This window comes from Pungitius pungitius, chromosome 20, assembly GCF_949316345.1.
Source record: "Pungitius pungitius chromosome 20, fPunPun2.1, whole genome shotgun sequence".
Lineage (NCBI taxonomy): Eukaryota > Metazoa > Chordata > Actinopteri > Perciformes > Gasterosteidae > Pungitius > Pungitius pungitius.
In genome coordinates, this window is record NC_084919.1 from 4,206,382 (window position 1) to 4,226,421 (window position 20,040).

General features: G+C 43.6%; 2 protein-coding genes across 2 annotated transcripts; both read left to right on the forward strand.

Annotated features, from left to right (window-relative positions):
* The first annotated feature begins 106 nt into the window (after positions 1-106).
* On the forward strand, positions 107-9,799 carry amd1 (adenosylmethionine decarboxylase 1). The gene is made up of 9 exons (XM_037449955.2): positions 107-430; positions 6,283-6,369; positions 7,737-7,863; positions 8,101-8,203; positions 8,626-8,668; positions 8,877-9,021; positions 9,094-9,186; positions 9,281-9,436; positions 9,519-9,799. Exons 1-9 carry the CDS (start codon positions 318-320, stop codon positions 9,660-9,662), a joined length of 1,011 nt encoding a protein of 336 aa, XP_037305852.1. The 5' UTR covers positions 107-317; the 3' UTR covers positions 9,663-9,799.
* Positions 9,800-14,266: 4,467 nt separating this feature from the next.
* rpf2 (ribosome production factor 2 homolog) lies at positions 14,267-19,536 on the forward strand. Its single transcript, XM_037449956.2, has 10 exons — positions 14,267-14,411; positions 15,895-16,027; positions 16,161-16,198; positions 16,627-16,666; positions 16,775-16,856; positions 17,010-17,086; positions 17,556-17,655; positions 17,757-17,859; positions 17,951-18,095; positions 18,999-19,536. Exons 1-10 carry the CDS (start codon positions 14,389-14,391, stop codon positions 19,182-19,184), a joined length of 927 nt encoding a protein of 308 aa, XP_037305853.2. The 5' UTR covers positions 14,267-14,388; the 3' UTR covers positions 19,185-19,536.
* Positions 19,537-20,040: the final 504 nt, after the last annotated feature.

Sequence of the window (20,040 nt, forward strand, 5' to 3'; positions counted from 1 at the left end):
AGGGCCTTAGACCAATCGCATATAATAAACGAGCCCTGCAACCCGATTGGCCCAACCCGATGAGGACGTCAGTGTGGAGACCATATATATTCCTCGCGCCATCTCCATTCCGTGCTTTACACAGTATGGCCGGCGATATTAGCTAGCACTCGCTAACGGTATTCTCTGCAAAAGGGAAGACGGTAACTCAAGAAAATCAACACCTGGATTGCTTTAAGGACTGTAACTCAATAAATTATAACGGATCGAAGAAGGCTTGATCAAGTTGTTAACGTTACAACCAAAATTTAATATTTTTGTTGGGTATCTGTTGTCTCATGATGGAAGATAACGGTGCACATTTCTTCGAGGGGACTGAAAAGCTGTTGGAGGTGTGGTTCTCTCGGCAGGATGAGACCAAAGGAACCGGGGACCTCCGTACCATCCCAAGGTTTGTGTCCTTAGGAGTGTCGCGTCAGTCCTCTGCAGCATATGGAACTGCTGGCTGAAACACCGGCCACATGCTTGGCTTCACTTCTGCTATTCATCCTTGACTCGTAACCATTTAATCTCGATAGCGTGGTTTGTTTGTTCTATCCAATACTACGTGTTTCCTGTGTGATCCTGCGATTATACTCGCTCGGTTAGCTTGGTAGGAATCGAACCACACTTTGACATCCTAGCTTACTACTAGGAAGCTAGCTAGCCAACACAGTCACTCGAAAATGGCCACCTCCCCCTTTAACAGCGGCACAAGCTGAGTCATTCATTCTTTACCACGGTGGAAACCAACGTTATATGTCAGTTATACAATTTTAACGTTCGCCCTCACGTGTTATGGTGAGGGGTAGAACCGTGGCAGACCATTTCATAACCGTCGTCACAACAAGTTGGTAGCCTGTTCATAGCTAAAGGGTAACGCTAGCTAGCTAGCTGCTGCTACTTTCAAGGGAGGTAACGTTACGTCGACCCGACCGTCATCTGCTGCTTTTCTCTGGCTCACCACTACATTTTGAGCGAGGGTGCAATGCTACCTTCCATGTCACGTCAACCCACCACGATGCCAACTTTAGGCGGGCTGAATCTTATTTTATTTTTTATTTAATGACCCCCCCCCCTCTAATCAGTGCGCACGCGTTTTATTGTCCCCGCATGGGACAGTTTTAATGGCTTTACGTCGAAGTGCTAAAATGTATGCGACGCCTCTTCATTTATGTCGCCCGATGGTTTTCCGATATGATTTCTTGTTTGTTTTTTTCAATTCAGGCTTGTTTATAAATGAATGAGGTGAGGTTTAATCTTCCTGCGTCATTCAACCAGAGGGTGGGGGGGGAGGTCCTTGCTTTAAGATGTCATGCATGTGGTCGCCAGTCGTCACCTCGTGTCGGCTCGGCTCCACCGGCTCACTCTTACACAACGACGTATTATTTTTTTCCGCTTATCCCGAGCAACTAAGCGGATGCCGTTGAATTCCCACGATCGCTTTTTTTTGGAGGGGGGGGGGGTGTAATGTAACTTTTTTTTTATTTTTAACATGAACTTTATCCTGGAACGAGCCACTGGCATGGCCCCGGTCGTCGCTTTCGTATGAAGACCCTCGTTGGTCACGTTGCCGGCCATGTAGAAGCACTCTCCTCCCAGTTCCTCTGATTGGTTAAAGGGGTCTCCCCCCTTCTGTGATTTGCTCAGAGGCGTTTGGCTGCGTTCATATCTGTTCTGAGCGATGCTCATCAACGCAATGATTGGTTTACAAAGGCCATTGCAACATACTGCTATTAATGCCTTTGTTCCGAGAAACAAAATAAGTCCCAAGTAGATTGACTGCCGTTACTGAGGCCTAGTATGCTTCATAACATTCCCGTTGAGGGCATAGTTTATCTTGGTTGGTAGAGTCAGGCAACTGGACTGGTGTTCCTGACTGTTGCAAATGGCTGACTTAAAAAGCAAGTCAGAAAATAAAATTGCAGTTTATTAACTCCACCTGTCACAGCACTGCTATTGCTATTATGCAGGATGGTCTCTGTTGGGGTTTGAGGCCAAATCGTTTTGACCCACGGTTGACTTTAGTGGCCATCAGCCAGATCACTAGAGGTTGGGGTTTAAGAAAAGCGAGTGGACATTTGGGTGACTGAAGCCTGGCATTAAATTGCAGTCAGAGGGCAGATTAACGGCTCAAGAGGGACACTGCCGGGTGGATCAGGCTCTCTGGACGTCGGCCAATGTCCAAATATGTCCACGAGGGCATCTGATTAAAAAATGTGGAGCTCACTAGCATTCTTCCCCTGGTGTCTCCTGGGGATCTAGCAGTCTTATCTAAGGTGATTTATGCTACTAGCCATCTGTCTTCCATGAGTCTGTCATCACGGGGCAACATGTAGCCCATCCCCCTCCAGTGTCTTTGGTATGGACAACGAATTCTATGGTATGAGAATCAGAGCCTTCTAAAGGGACTATAAATAGCCTGTGGTTTGCATTTCACTGTGAAACGTAGCTGACCCATGTCTCCGGTAATGCCGCCCCTTCTGTCCAGCATGTTGCCACGGCTGTTATCTAAAAGGCACAAAGATAACTTTTTTAAGTACTTGTGAAGTTTGTATACTGCAGCAGCCTGTTAAATTATTTCGGAATGAAATGAAATGTGCGACAGGGCAAGAAAAGGTGGCGTTTACGAAGAATTCTTGGCTTTATGTTTTAAGCGCTGTTTCACCATAAGGGGTCTATACTGCAGTATTTGATTCTACCATATAGGCTACAATGACAGGGTTGAGTCATAGGCACATTTTAAAAATATGAATACTTCCGTATCAGCATCCTACATGCAGTGGGCATTGGCAATAGGTAGCAGAGGCAACTTGTTAACACATGTAGGAAAAGCAAAAAATTTGCCTCCCAAATATAAGTATCTGTTGCTTTAGTGAGATTTTTAAATATTCCTGGATGTTAAAACCAGGTCACTCTCTCACTGAGGTGGCACGTTTTTATCTGCGCACGCATGCATTTGTTTTAGATACAGGTCGAAAGTTCAGACTTTAACTCCTCCACCAAGAACAAATGTGCAGATGGATTCCACAGACCGAAAGGGCCACCACATACCTACTGGTATGGCTTTTTTACACACCGCCTTAATGGTGTCAAGGAGTAACAACTGATAGCTCTTCAGCAGGCTGCAGATATTTTTACACCTTATCGCTGAGCACGTAGCAGTCTAAGCTACGTTTCTTAAGTGTATAGAGTGAAGCATGGTTAGAACAATTAATTACTCACAACAAATGGTCTTTAACCAGGGCACTGTTGATATATCAACAATTTGTAACAATTCTACATTTATAAAATGACCCCACCAAACTGCCAGCTGGGTTCAGCCCGCCCAATATCCCAACAAGCAGTAAATTCCTTGCTACATGAAAACACAGAAATGAGCAATGCAGGAAGAACAATGAGAGACCACAACTTCACCAATACAACCTGTGCCCAAGAGAGGAGCTGTGTGTTTTGAAAGTTTAAAATATATATATATATATATATATATATATATATATATACATATATACACATACATTATAAGCCATCCTAAATTTAATCTCCTTACTGTGATCTTGTAATTGTTTTCATAAAGGCACACCATTCAAATTATTAAATACAATGTATGTTTATCTCCAGTTTACCTTTTGCCCAATATGCACTTTGACAGAACCTGAACGCATTCTAATATATATATAATGGAATGGAAACTTGATTATTTTCATCAGTGTTTATTTGCAATGTAATCAAAGAGATTGGTGACTAGAAAAGCAGATATCATGATCACATATTTTAATGATCGTTGGCAGATACCGATTGTGTGTGTGTGTGTATAATTAGTCTGTGGTTCACATGTTTGACGAGGGAAGTGATCCGTACCGATCGACAATAGTCCATTACATCCCTACTGACAGGTAGCTAGTCAATATCTTGGGTCTCCAGGCAGGCTGCAAGTGGAGTTATGTTCCATACAGAATTATGTTAATTTAGTAATCCATGTTCCCCTTTTGAAATTTGACAGGTCGCTACTGCGTTATTATAAATTAAATTGGAAGTTGTGTAAAATTGTTACTCAGTATCTGCTCCTCCCCCTCGTTTTCATGCTGGTGGGGGATAAAAAAAACGAGTTGCAGATGTCAATAAACCAAAATGCCAAACATGAGGTTTAAAACAATGAAGAGTGCCTTCAAGGGGACAACTTTCACTTCATGTCACATGGTTAGTGTGAATGGTTCATTGAAGTCTGGACGTTTTTTTTTTTTTTTTTTTTCTGCTGCGCTTTGCTTTTCCGCCCCAATGGTCGCGTGCATGAACACTCCCACACGGGCGCTTAATATATTGTTTGATTTGAAAAAAATCAAATTGGTTTGGCAACAAAACAAACATATTGGTAGTACGGCTGCACGGTATACCAGTATAAGATCTCCTTACGGTATGACATTCTCACACACCGTTCATACCGGTGTTACGCCTTGACAACTGAAGTTGCTCTTCGGCAAGCGGCAGATTATATTTTTACAAGTCGGCGGTCGGCACTAGTTGTCTTGCGTGTGTTGAGAGTGAGTCATGGTTATAACAACAACGAATAACCCACAACAACTCTTTACAGGGTAAAACAACACAACAGCTTGTGACACAAACATTTTGCAACACTAATAATTGTACATTTATAGAAGAAAAATCTCCGCCAAACTGCATGCTGGGTACAGCTCACAACAAGAAGTAACTAACATTAACTCTCTTGCTACATGAACACACGGAAAAGAGCGATACAGGAGGAACAACGAGAGACCAGAGATGCACCGTTACAACTTGTGCCCAAGAGAGGAGCTGTGTCTGTTTGGAGGGTTTTTGGTTTTGATAAATCAAACATAAGTTACGTTAGATCAGAAAACCAGTTATTGCAACGTCTGTCGAGCCTCTGGTGGCAACACTAGCAGCCAAAACAAGCTAACGAGCCAACGCGCTATCGAGCAAACCAGCAAACAGCTGTTTGAGTCGCCCGTTTTCGGGGTCAATGAATTAATGCGTTTACTTGACAAAGCTATACCGTCAGAGTGTTTCTTAATACCATGATATGGAGTTTTGGCCATACCGTGCAGCCCTTGTTGGTAGGGTAACCAGGCGCGTGTCGTGCAGGCCCGTCTGATCTGAAGGGTCCACTATGCAACACCGGCCAGTCGTGCTCGCCCACCACGTCTGGGCTAGGGCTGTCAATCACTCGATGACATTTGAATATTCCCTTTTAAAATAAAAAAAACTCATATATTCAAACACATCCAAATTTCTGTTTGCGTATTAGGTAACAAAACAAATGAATACGAGACATGACTACATTTTATAGTCATGAATTAATCTCTCCCTCTCCTGCACCGTCGTGCTCTCTGCGCAGAGCGGTGTAAATGAACGACTACAATAAACAAATGCAGAGTGCTGATGAGTTTTGTGTAAGAAATTGAAGGTTGCTGTTCTTGTCCCAAATATGGCAGGCTTCATTCAGTGATTGAAACCAACATCAATTTAAGTTTTAGAGTATAGAACCGACCGCTCTGAGCGAGATGTACATGGAACTTTTCCTTGCCGCTTTTTTTTATTAATTTCTTTTTTGTTTTTTAACAACTATTCGAATATAGGTTGACAGCCCTACTCTGGGCTCCCTACTGTGAATGAGCCCAGGATGCCTGTCCTAATGTTAAGGTGACACGGCTACATTTGCCGTGCTGTTGTGTTTTGACTGGGATGATGTGGTGGGGTTTGTCATCCCTTTAAAGAGTTCCCCTTTCAATGGTCCAATTATATTTGTTTTGTATTGGTTACTGTTTTCTGTAGATGTAGCCAAGTTTACTTCCAGCAAGATGTAAGGTGGATCTGTGTAATGGCTAAATTACAAGGTTGATGGAATAACGCTTTAGCGATGCCACAAGATCGCCTCGCCTCAAAGTCCATTTCAAATCTAAATGTGGAAGATTTGATGTTACAGATTGAGAGTGTGAACCCATTTACAATGTTTACTGATGGAATAAATCCAGTGAGAAGTAGCCATTTTCTCGACTTGCTTATGGAATCAGCCTTACGTTTGCAAACAGATGCCATGGTATAGAATCCAGATTGAAGGAGATTCTGGATTGGCATCATCCTTAACCACAGTTTGGATCAAAACCCTTTTCTTTCTAGTGCCTGTGTGGAAGGATTTCAAGTTGTAGTGGGATTTCCATCCATGTACATACCAAAAGCTAGTTAATGAAAGTCGTTGCTAACTTGTCATTTCTCTCCTGTTTTTAGGTTTGAGTGGGACAAACTTCTGGAGACTGTGCATTGTTTGATCATAAGTGTGACAAAGTCTGACAAGCAGGAAGCTTATATACTCAGGTGAGTGCCGTCTGTTGGTTTCCTTCTGATTACAAGGCCGGCAGGATTAGACAGCGGTCACCTGTAAGCCGCTTGTTTCGGACCAAAGCGTCTCCGCCTTCGGGGAATGAAGCGCTCCCACGCTGTACCAATAACCGCACTGTAAAACATCATAGCCCTGTTTAGGACCACTTACTACTTCATCTTTATTATTGATGATGATACTAATAAAAGCACACATGGATGTCACAAAATGTCGTTATTTCAATAAAATTCCAGTATGGACCATTTTGTTGGGGCGGTTTTCTTTCTAATGCTGCGGTCACACCGCAACAGAGTCAAACATCAAGCAAGTGCAACACAAGACAAAGCAGTCCTCTTTTCCCTGGACATTTCTTCTTTATGAGTAAAAAATGCGTAAAATAATCTGGCGTCTTTTCTTACAACAAGCAGAGGACGGTCGGCAAGTGGCTCCCCTGAGATAACTCTGAGTGACAGCGGCCTGTTGCGTGTGAGCTGGTAGCCCCGCCCACCTGGTAGCCCCGCCCACCCAGTCAATGCGCGCAGGGAGCGCAACACGGAGTGCGCTCCGGTTTCGTGCTTTCTTAATGAAGTACCGTTACTAAAAATATTCAGTACCGTAGCACAAAATATATACAAGACAAAAGATAGAAAAATGAATGGTTCAAAATAGGCAAGTAAATGAAAACGTGTCTTTAGTCTTGCTAACTGCTTTACTGCTGTTATTAACCAGCTAATGCTAGCTTTATCAGCTGGATGACGAGACAACAACAACAACAGCAGCAGCAGAGCTGCTGGAGGCTCCTTGCGACATCGTGGTGCTCCCATGCCGTGTTCCTTTGACTTTTTTTAGTTTATTCAATGTGAGATGCTCTTACACCTTGGACAACTTAACTCGAATAGACATCTTTGCCTGCGTTGTGACTCACAACAACTGTCGCGTTACTTGCTGCTTTCGTCTGCTTGCTCGGCTCGTTAATTTATTTTTTTGCGCCGTGCACATCTCTGACACTCACTGAGGGACGTAATAATCGCTCAACACAATAAACCGATTATGCCAACGCGTTTAATAAACGATTTTTATCAATTTCATAGATTCGTTGTTGCAACCCTAGTAAAAATGCTTATTCGCATAAGTGTGTATAGTTTTTCTTTTGGTGCAAACCGTCCCTTTTTCTCCCCAAAATGACCTGCCAGGTACGAGTCTGATGCAATGGGTTTATCGCAGTCAAAATTGCGCTCATCTATCGAGTGAAATAGTAATCCGTTACAGGAGTTGCCTGCCTTAGGCAACCCTGTTGTGATGCAGAGTAATCGCTTCATTACCTACGTCTCACGCCTCTGTTGTGCTTCTTTTGCCTCCGCAGTGAGAGTAGCATGTTTGTCTCCAAGAGACGTTTCATTTTGAAGACGTGCGGAACCACCCTCTTACTGCAAGCACTGGTGCCTCTGCTGGAACTCGCCAGGGAGTACTGCGGTTTTGATGCCATCGAGGTACACCTCACCGACGTAGAACCGGCACTTCATTGAGAGCTTGGAATGCATAAATCCTGTAGTTATGGTGCATGTTTGACTCTATAAATGGCATTGCTGCTCTTGATTAAGTAACAATTTACTTTGTTTTTAAAGACATTCCTGTACATTAATGCCATGTCAAGTATTCTTAGTATGTCCCCATGCCTGCTGCTGTTGCACTCTTATCTTTTTCCATCCTCTTGTGTGTTTTTGCAGAATTTCTTCTACTCCCGCAAGAACTTTATGAAGCCCACCCATCAAGAGTTCCCTCATCGAAACTTCCAGGAGGAAGTGGACTTTCTCAGCCAGATTTTCCCAAGTACGCAACATTTTGGAATAACCGTTGTAGCCTTATGGCATGGTGGCACTAACCTGGTAGACTAGCCCCCCCCCTATAATTTAAAAAGCTGTCACATCAGAAAAATACAACAGCTTACTATTCTGTAGCTCTTGTGTTAAAACATGGTAACTAGCAGGCTAGCTAACTTGCCGGCTTTATCCTCTATCTTTAGACCACAAATGTAAATAAAAAAAATCTTATTTTGATTGGCATGTACAAACTTATTCAAAAACAATGTGTTCATTTTTAGTGTATCTCTGGACTATCGTTACTATACGATCTGAGTGTTAATCCAGACTTATTTGTTTCAGTCTCTTCCCTTCCTTCATTGTGACATTGGAGTCCGGCCATTATCAGGCAGACTGCTTTAAAACCAACTCTTTTTTTTTGCCTTTTTCCAGATGGTGCAGCCTACTGTATGGGACGTTTGAACTCTGACTGCTGGTAAGCTCCACTCGACCTCAGGGATTGTCCACACAGTGGTGTAGGTTTCACTAGTGGGACTAGCCAAACACAAGACTAAAGTGAAACATGCTAGAAGCATGTTGCAGGAAACGGTCTTTGTCTCAAAAAATAAATATTTGAGCCTATATTGTAATACGAAAGCCCATCCTTTATTAATTGAATATCCCTTTGGTCTGTGCACCCTTAGGTACCTGTTTACCCTGGACTTACCAGAGTACTGGGAGAACAAGCATGCGGATCAGACGCTGGAAGTTCTGATGAGCGACCTCGATCCAGCCATTATGGACCAGTTCTATATGAAAGATGGTGTTTCTGCAAGTGATGTCACTCGTGTAAGTACCTTCCTGCCGTCTGATGTTGGTGGGGTGTGAAGCGCGGTTCTCGACGTTCTCCTCGTGTTGCAGATGAGTGGAATTCGTGACCTGATACCAGGTTCTGTGATCGATGCCACAATGTTCAACCCATGTGGCTACTCAATGAATGGAATGAAGACCGACGTGAGTTGTCCCTCGACTTGGCCCCGGTCGTCGCAGCGATCCGCTCCAGCGTCGCGTGTAACGTGGCTCTCTGTGCTTGCATCGTCCTCCCCAGGGAACTTACTGGACCATCCACATCACACCGGAACCGGAGTTCTCCTACGTCAGCTTCGAAACCAACCTCTCCCAGACGTCGTACGACGACCTGGTCAGCAAGGTGGTCGAGGTTTTCAAGCCGGGAAAGTTTGTGACCACGCTTTTTGTCAATCAGGTGGGTGGCAGTTAAAAAATAAATAAAATGTTACGCTTTCATTGAGGGATTCAAACGTAAATGTATTTTGCCCCCCCCGCAGAGCTCAAAATGTCGCAGCATCTTTTCTCCTGCCCAGAAGGTGGACGGCTACAAGCGTCTGGATCGCCAGCTCGCTCAATTTAACGAGTATAATTTCGTCTTCACAAGCTACGCCAAGAGCCGCCAGCAGAACCAGCAGAGCTGAGGGTCAAGGATGAAGAAGAGGCTCAGAAAGAAAGGTTGCCGCTCACGGCCGCGCCCCACCTCTGGCCGACCTTTCCCCCCCGCAGAGAGCTTGTCCTCCTCTTCCTCCCTCACCCACCGCGTCTTGTGGCCTCCCGGCCCCGGCTTAACCCCCCATTTGAATTGTTTCCGTTGTTGTTCCCGTGACTTAGACCTCTTGCATGCAAGCGCTTCTTCCCGTGGCGATGTTCTAGCCTTCTCCTGCTGTGACCTCGAGGCGAACGCAGAGGGATCGAACGCGCGCTGTTCGCGCCCACCTGCCCAGAGCGACGGCTCCCTCCTGCAGGTGTCCCCCCTCATCCCCCACAGACAAGGCTTCCGACCGCACTAGGCCGGGGGCCCCTGGCGTGCTCAGATCAGTTCGCCTTCCTCGCGCAATTCCAGCTTCCCAGCTTGGCTCTTCCATTCCTTGGCCTCCCGCCCAAGGGTTAATAAATCGTCCAAACCCAAACGATCCGCTCATCTATTTATTTATGAATCACGACCAGTCTTTTTCATTTTTTTTTGAGTGCACTTTAACTAAAAATAGTTTGCTCACGGTACAATAAAGAAAAGAAGGCCGACCTTTATATTTTTAGATTTGATTTCTTTGTCTACCTGAATGTATACGAATGTGGTGGTGAGCTCCCTGGTCACTGTGCCAACCCGTTGATGTCCCTTTGGTTGCACACCGCGGTTTTAATGTTGGTTCATTGGCTGAATGTCTTGTGCACTAATGGGAGGAAACAGAAAATACCTTCTGCTTTAGTGCTGACTTCCACCAGCGTTCACACTTATTTGTGCTCCTACTTAGAAACAGACAATCGATCATGTAGTCTGTGCGCCCCCCCCCCCACCACCAAATAGACAGGCTTTTAAAAACCTGGAAAATGTTTTATGTATGAATCATTGAAGACTATTTGTTTTTACAGCATGCTGTATCTATAGGAAGCATCTGGACCTTAGCCCCCACTCAGCTTTCCTCCACTCATATTCAGCACACAAATTTCCGCACTTGCACAAAGTGGTGAAACTGAAATGTAGCTACCAACCATCCCTCTGTCTTTTGAATGTACACATCCCTAGAGAACCACCTGGACCAGGTCTGAGCCGAATGTACAACTGCAGTAGAGCACCCAGTCACCCCCCCCCCCAACTCATCACACGGCATAATGCTGTCGCTGACTAACCATTCTGCAGCTGGCAGCAGGTTTCTTCCAGATCTCTGACGAGACTGCTCCCATTCTGAATGGTGTGTGTGTGTGTGGGGGGGGGGGCTTAATGAGTCTGACACTTTGCCCAGTTAGCCCAGCAAAGCGTTTCACATTATATCCATCCTCTTTCTACCCTAACCCCCCCCAAAACCCAACGTGGAGAAATCTGCATGAGCACAATAGCCGCCCGCCGATCTGAGCATGCCAGGGTGCCGCCGGATCATTCCACACGTAACCGCTGCCATTTGGATATATTGATTGTGGCCATTAGACAGCCTAGCATTGTAGTTTGATGGGGCCATTTTGTCCACGGGTGGTGGTGGTGGTGGTGGTGGGGGGAGGGTCCTGTGACACTATGGTGCATGTGACTACTATTGCCGTGTTGCTTGACCGTGTAGCTTAGCGCCATCTCTTCCTCCTCTTCGTCAGTAGGTCTGTGTGCTTCACCTCCCTCCTTTTCTTTTTTTTTTGTACCAACTTGGATTGTACCCGGACGTGTTTTTTTGGGAAAACTGGAATACTGAATCTATAAATCAAAATGTCTTCCCCCTAGGTTTCACTTTTAGACTAACCACACTGGCGAGGGCAGGTGTGGATTCTTACGTGTAGTCTTTCGGCGCTCCGATCGGTGCCCTCTGCCTCGCTCCGCTGCGTTCACAGCGCTTCTCCTGCCAGAGAACGCGCTCTTGAACCCGCAAGGCTGGACCACCACGTGGTGATGGGGACCTTTTTTGGGGGGGGGGGGGGTGGGGGCTCATTCTTTTTTCCATACACCCAGTCCTTATTACATGACATGTTCTCAACTTGCTGTCACGTGACTTTGTGTTGCGCGTTGACTTACCGGTTCCTTTTTTTTATAGTCGCACATGTTAAAGAGGCTCAAAATTAGCAAAGTGGTTTAAAACGGTTACTAGATGAAGTACTTTTAGCCTTGTTCATTTGGATCATTATGCTACTTTTACAAATACATATAAAGTATCACTCGGCAAATTCAATATATTTTTTTTTTCAGTTGAATTGTAATACAATTTTATACAACAGTTTTTTGTATTTTTTGGACAAGGACCAATCTTCATTTGTTTTTAAAACTTATTTTTCGCTTTCCCCCTAAATCTTTTTTGTCCAATGTTAATTTTGTTGTGAAACGAGTTAGTTTTTACATTACAGGATGACCTTTTCCTAGCAGACCCACTCATGGTCAGGTTTTCACTTTGGAAGGGAGGGGAGGATGCACTGAAGGAGACATATTGCTATTCCAATTCTTCCTTTTGCTGTTCTTTGGATGGTCAAGATGTGCTAAATATATCTGTGCTACAAGCTTGATGCTTCAATAAAAAAAAGGCTTATCTGTGCAACTTGTTGAGCTTTATTGAGATGGTCAGAGTTTAAGGAAATGGGTTGAATGCTCTTCCAAATGCAGGAGGTACTTGTTACCAAGTTTACTTGTGTATTAAATATTAGAATGATTTCCTCACGATGACACCTTACAGGTGGAAGTGACATTGTATAATTTCTAAAATGTATTTAATATCCTACTGAGGCCCTGTTCAATGTTTATTTAAGAACTCAAGAACAGAATTGAACATATGAGTTGGAGATTTAGTATTTTACTCGACTGCCTTTATTAAGTTAAAGGAGTTGACTGTCAAACTAACTTTTTCCAAATGTCTTGTGATTCTTGACCTTTCTCCCCCTGTGGGCCAAAGCGAGCGCATTGTACGTGGAAAACCTAGGTATCAGAACGGATTCTGACGTTTTATAACCTTGAGGCTAACCCCCCCCCACACACACACACACACACACACACACACACAAATGTTGGATCCTTTTTTGAGGTTTGTTTACATCCCACTACATCACTGTCCCTAAGGTTCCTCCACAGCAGTGCAATTCTGACATCCGATGTGTGGCCATGCTCACGTCCACGTGTTGGAGTTGATGTCCCAGCACAGGCTGCTTGGCATGAAATCTGCATGCAGGGTCAGAGGCTCTTAAACACAAAGGGGGGGGGGTTGGCCAAAAGTGGCTTTGCTAGAAAGATTTAATCCCGCGTGGAAATGAAATGTCAGTGATTCTTTTTTGCTGCCCTCATACTGTATGACATCATTTGTTTGCAATCGTGTGGGTTGATTTACTGTTATTTTCTTAGTTTTTGACTAAATAAACTACATGACAATTTTTTGTAGTCCGTAAAAAAAAAACATCAGTCTAATCTGAATACTTCTGGATTACTTTTGATGCTTTCAACTGCAGTGCTTTACTTTGTATTTTACAACATGTGACATGGTGTATCTACGGTGGATATATTATTGCTGCTGTCTCTTGTCAAAGAGCAGATTAACTTTCACAAATATCAGCATGGCTAAGAAACAAAGTCAAATCGGGATGGACCATCAATTACCTTTTTCTGCTGGGCTGTCTGCAAAACATAGAAAGACGAGTATACACCGGCCACCAACAACGCTCAGGGTCTCCTAAAAATAAAATAGTATCCCTGGGTCATCTACAATGTACCTCTGAATGGCCATTCAGAATCGGGTGTGTAAACATTGCTTGTAAAGGCCACATCATATTATAACCCAGTAAATGTAAGTAAGTTAATGAAAAACAGTATATAAGATAACATTGACACGTCCTGGTCTGTAGCGCCCTCCTAGTGAACAGTGCGATGTGCTACACTAGGTGATAACTCTAAGCAGAACGTCTGCCACCACCACCACCACCGAAGATCATGAGCAGGACTTCAGCTCCAAAGCTCTGAATTGTAATATTAAATACAATATGTTTGAGTAACAACACAAACGGTAGGTGTATGTGGAATGTGTTACTATCAGGTAAAATATGTACTGTTTAATTGCTGTTACTGTACCCAAACCATTATAAAGCTATTGCAGTGTGATGTAACACAACAGCCCCGAATTAAACGTTCACCTCAGTAACGTGACGTAGTAACGCTGGTAACACACACACTACTGAGTGAGACTGAGTGAGAGCATAGGGTGGAGCACTGTTAGCCTTAAGAGCACAGGGGTATTTAATCGAATATATTGGAAATGCAGGGATGTATAACAAAGGAGATTGTGTGTGTGTATATATCTTGTTATATTTTTTATTTATGGCAATGGTGGCGCATGCAGTAGTGCAGTGCGATGGTGTTCGAATCCCGGCTGCCCCATGTGCCATGTCGAAGTGTCCCTGAGCAAGACACCTAACCCCTAATTGCTCCCCAGGCAAAAATGTAATGCATGGGTTATAATGCTTTGGATAAAAGCGTCAGCTAAATAACATGCAATGTAATTTATCATTTTACTTCTTATTTTATTTTACACTCCGGTGCAGAGGGTGGCGGTAATGCACCAATAAGATTGATGTCAACTGCCATTAAACCCCGAACAAAAGAAGAAGATCATCGCCAATGTGGACTCGCATTCACGTGGAGGAACCGCACCGTGAGATCTCGTCCAGCCGGCAGGAAGACCACTAAAGACCCTCCAAATGACGAAGTTTGACGGTATAGTGTAAGTTGGACACTGTACTCCTTTGAGCTCACCGTGTTCGAGCGTCCGTGTGTAACTTTCTGCGTTCGGGACTCGTCACTGTGTGAGAAGCGCTAACGTTAGCTTAGCAACCGAAGCTCAAAGTGGACTCAGAACGCATCTCGCTGTTACGGATGGAACATGCGTCTGCGTCTGGGTCTGCGTTTGCGTCTTGTGTCGACGGACTCGTTTCAATTCGTGGACCAAAAAGGCTTGCACGTGTTGCAAAGCAATTCACCGCCAGAACACTAGGTGGAAACGACCTAGAGAGTGACGTATTTGTGTGTGGAAGTCGTTGGTTTGTTTATTTATTTAACATACTTTTTTCCCCCGTGCATCGCCACTGCTGCTTTTGCGGACCGCCAATGACGGGTTGTATCAGTGGTCATATCTCTTCAAACGGATTCATTCTCTCGTATAAAATCTTCGTTTTAACAATGGCGGAATTGTGCTATGAAACGGGTGTTACACCGAAATCTGCGACCCATCGGGAACAGGACGTAATGCATTAACGTTTACGCCGTTTGCGTAGGCGCTCTTCTTCGCCCTCCGTTGTCTATAGCACGTTGCGAAACAGCGCCCTCTGCGGTCACAGATTTCGGTGTAACACCGGAAATGTGAGACTCCTGAAAGGATGCAGTTAGCAGACCGATCACAGCACTGCGGGCTGCGTGAGCTCGCGTAGCTTTTGACGCAAGTTTAGAAAAATGGGTCCACACACGCAAGCACGCCAGAGGGGGCGAAAAGGCACGCAAAAAGGGGGTCTGGCCTCCGCGTGTCCTTGCGTTTCTCTGAAAACGCAGAAGCATAAACTAGGCTTTAAGCTGGAACTCTGTTATGATGATCTGTTATTTACGCCGAGTTTGGTTGGCTGACCCGTCGGGTAAAAAAACAATTTCAACTTCAAGTAAAAATAGTACAGTTTTTCTTCACATGTGGATCAATTAGTTTCTTTCTAATATTTACGTTAAGTACATAACGTGACACTATATTTACATTTAATAAACTAGTGATCTATGAGAATAATACATGGGTAGGCTGAGAAGAATAATGAGCATCATTTGAATATGGTTTCTTTTACTACATGTGGTTATATATCACTTAATATTGTAATATTAATACGGAAGCGATCTTTTTATTATTATATATGACATGTAACCTACCTAACCAACATAACATTGTGGAAAGTAAACAAATAAAGTTCAGGTATTAATCTTGTGGTAAATCAATATATCTGCATTTCTTTTCAACAACATTGTGCTTTCTCTCAAGCACAAACCGTCTATATTTACAGCATTCTATTTTGTTTAGCTCACTAATGAAAACGACCAACACATCAGCAACGTTACAAGATGTCGCTAATAGCATTCAAATCCAAAATCAATATAAATCTGATCCTTTAAAAAAAAAAAAAAAAAAACTTTCACTGGGTAGAGGGTCATCGTCTGCATTTGTTTGTGCTCAGAAAACCCAAGACAAAGCGCGCCAAGCGCTTCTTGGAGGGCAGAGCGCCCAAGCTGACGGAGGATGTGAAGACCGCCATGATCATGAAAGGGGGGAACTCCAGTCTGACCGTCACCCAGGCCCTCAAGGACATAGTAAGTGACCTGACGGAGACTGCGGCTTCCTGCCACGACAGATACATGTTATTAATGAGTAGTATTCGAAACTCTTCACAGCATAATAAAGAAATGCTGACTTACGCTCAGAATTGTGATTTTCTTTCTGCAGTATGCCCTGAAGAAGCCCAATGCTGTGCTGTTCAAGAAGTAAGTGCAATTACCAAGATGACCCAGTCTGAAGGAAATGTGTGTTGTTGATGGATTTGCTTTCCTTTGTTTTGGTCACAAATCAAATCCGAAATTGGTTGGTATAATCATAAATAATAACTAACTCAAAATCTATATTTTGATGTCCTGTTTTCTGCTGAGAATGCAACACCACAGGTGGATGTTTAATTTAGATTAACTAATTTCGAACAAAAAAGACAATTTCCATAACTTCCTGTAGTTTCTGATTATTGGTGTTCTCTAAGATCCCTTTTCAAGATGTAAAAATCATAACAAAGCATAATGCAAATATTCAAACAATGATTCCTATTGAGCGTTTTATGTGAAAAATGTTGCGGAGGACACAGTTTACTGTCTTTGAGCGGCAGGTTTAAACCTGTTGGGCCAACGTTATTCTCTCTTTTCAGGAAGAACATAACGCGTCCGTTTGAAGACTCAACGTCACTGGTAAGCGAACCAAAAGCCCCGCCTCCTGCCCCCAAAAACCCTTGATTTCTATCAATTATTGATACTCAACCCGTCCGGTCTGATGCAAATCCTCGCTCTCTTGATCAGGAATTCTTCTCCAAGAAGTCCGACTGCTCCCTGTTTCTGTTCGGCTCCCACAGCAAGAAACGGCCCAACAACCTCATATTTGGTAAGTTATTATCTCACCGTTTAAAATATTCTACTGTTTGATCTGTAGAAAATATTTTAAATAAATTGTACTGCAATTGTTTGGGGGGGGAAAAAAAAATATGGCACCGCAGGGAAAATATTGTGTGTCATTGTTCCTTTGGTCTGTCTGCAGGGCGTCTGTTTGATTTTCACGTGCTGGATATGATGGAGCTGGGGATTGAGAAATACATCTCACTGAGTGATATCAAGGTGATGCACGGCCGTGATGTTTGAACTCTTCTTTTTTTCTTTTTTTTTTTACTTGCAGCAGAAAAACTGCACTAGTATTTAATTAGCTCATCTCTCCTGAAAACATGACGTCAATATAAGCAGGAAAATAAAGGGGGCGTCAAGCCAACATATATATATCAATAAAAAGTCCAATTAAATAATATACACACTTCAAGCTCTTGTCTCCAATTCTCGCAATTAACATATTTAAAGGCGGGTTTCTAACAGGAAAAAACAATCGTTTTTGATCACAGGCCATTTAGACATCCTGCCAAAAACCGCCACGCTACTGTCGGCATCTATTTTTTGCTTAAAATATATTTCGAAATAATAAAAAGAAATATCAGGCTGGAAAAGTGCTAATCATTTCTGGATGTTCATTTTCCATGTCAAGAGAGAACTGGCTTGAGCATGCAATCTCCTAAAATCCTTTTCCTTTTTGTTACAGAGTAGCAAATGTCCCGAAGGGACGAAGCCCATGCTGGTGTTTGCGGGGGACGCTTTTGACACCAACAACGAGTACAGGCGTCTGAAGAGTCTGTTCATAGGTGACCACTGATTCCACTGCACTGAAAATGCACCTCTGCTGCTCCGCTGCTAACGGCCCGACCCCCCCCCCCCCCGTCTGTTTGTCTGTCCCGCCTGTCAGACTTCTTCAGGGGGCCCGCCGTGTCCGCGGTGCGTCTGGCGGGTTTAGAGCACGTTCTGCACTTCACGGCCCTGGAGGGGAAAATTTACATGCGCAGCTACAGGTGAATTGGATTCGGTTTGAAATATTTTTTTTTTTTATTTTCCGTCGCGACTGAAACATCGACGTCATGACTTTGATGTCTTGCTCTGCAGATCTCTTTTGAAGAAGTCCGGCTGCCGCACGCCGCGCATCGAGCTTGAGGAGATCGGGCCGTCGTTTGACTTGGTCTTGAGGAGAACACATCTGGCCTCAGACGACCTGTTCAAGTTTTCTCACAGACGGCCCAAAGCTCTGAAGGTAAAGAACGTCTTTCACACCTGACTTACCGCAGATGCTGGATCATTATTATCGGACGTGTTTTGGCGCAATCTTATGATCTTGATCGGATCAGTTTAAAATGTCGGTCAGAAGGAACAAAAAGGCCGTGTTCGCTTGAGGTCTTATTACACGACGTGGATGTGCTGTGGTAGCCAAATATGGTTTGTCTCAAGTTTAGGAAAATCAAATCAAACGGCACCCAGCTAAATTTGTATGACACGTTATTCTAAATTGGCTGACTTTTTGTCCCTCTTTTACCCCTCCATGAGTGTTCAAGAATGGGTTTACTTTCTATAATTAAGACCAAGTTATTGTTACTCAAGTCTCTCGTAACCTTGTGACACCCCACATGAAGCTGCTCTGCTCATTGGCCTTCAGTGCATTAAAAAAACTGCTAAATTTGTCCTGAGGGTGGCGCCAGAGGATAGACCACACTGTTGGAACCTATTCCACTCTACATTGTCTGGGTTAGTCCAACCTTTAACTAGGCTGGGCTTATCAGTGTTCCTTGGTTACCATTTTAACTTTATGATTAACCCCCACATTGACCACTGCATTGGGCCATTCTCTCTTCACTCGTGCTGTGCAGCCCAACAACTTACAAATCCATAGAACGTGGTTTTTGATACATCTTGAAGTTGACCAATCTGTTAAGATATGAATTTGTATACAGCGCCAGGAATATACAATGTTTCCATTTAATGTGAATATTTAATAAATGTAACTAGTCAATACAAAATATACAGTCAGTGTGGAAGAAGATGAATTTACCAACTCTAAATTTGACTCAAACGACCATTAAAAAAAAAAAAAAAGTCCTCTGAAAACCAGCAAGTGAAATGGTCAACATATCGCTGACCCTTCTCTTCATTGACGTCACAGGTCAGGAAGAAGAAGAACATTTCCCGCGACTCCTTCGGCACCAAGTTTGGTCGGGTGCACATGCAGAAGCAGGATCTGTCCAAGCTGCAGACGCGCAAGATGAAGGGCCTGAGGAAGAGGAGGGGAGCAGCAGGTGCCGAAGACAAGGACGTGCAGGTGCCCAAGGTGGCCAAAGTAGAGGGCTGAGGTGGCACGTCCAGGACACCTTGTTGTGCTTAACATCGCCAGCTTGTGCTGGAGAGGGAGGTGCATCCTTTATTCATGCCCTCAACGTCCTTTGCCCTGTTTCTCTATGTGACTCTCAGATACTTCTTGGTCTTGAGCACTGTGAGTGTGCTGGCTCAGCCCTTTTTGGAAGGCCAAATCATCAGGAAACCAAAAAAAAAAAAGTCCAGCTACAGGTTTTCCATCGGCAGAAGTAAAAGTCTGCCTGAATTTATCTTTTTTGTATTTCGGTTGGTGTGTAAAAGTTGAATTTCACCAGCTACACTCACTTTAAAGGAAATAAAGCTGTCAATGACTGACACCAGGTGATTTTTCCGGTGTTTCTTGTGTGACTTGTGTTCATATCATGAAGTCAGACTATTTGCCTTCATTCCTCCCCTCCTTTCTGGATCGATCGAGGCCTCAAGGCCGCTTTTGGGTACTTCATTGATTTTTATTTTAGGACTGCAGGAATAATCCCTAAATTGCGAAATTACTACTGTGATTGCATCATAGAAAGAGAGTAAAAATTCCTTGCAAATACGCCAATGTGAAAATTGATTAAACTTGGGTTCTCTGTAATTGGTGGAATCACTACTGATTTTATAATAACCTTATTTTCTGGTCCGATTATCCAGTCTCAAGTGTTCAACCCAGCAGGATGTTCATTTATTAAATTATGGTGTTAGAAATGCAATCTGTACCCCTACAGTATTTTTTTTTTTTTTATTGGAATGTAAATCTAAGATTTGAAATGCGACTGTGTGTATTGTCTTATTTTATTTGTGTTGTCCACTGTAGAACTCACAGAGGTCTGGTCTTGGTCTAGACTTGGTTT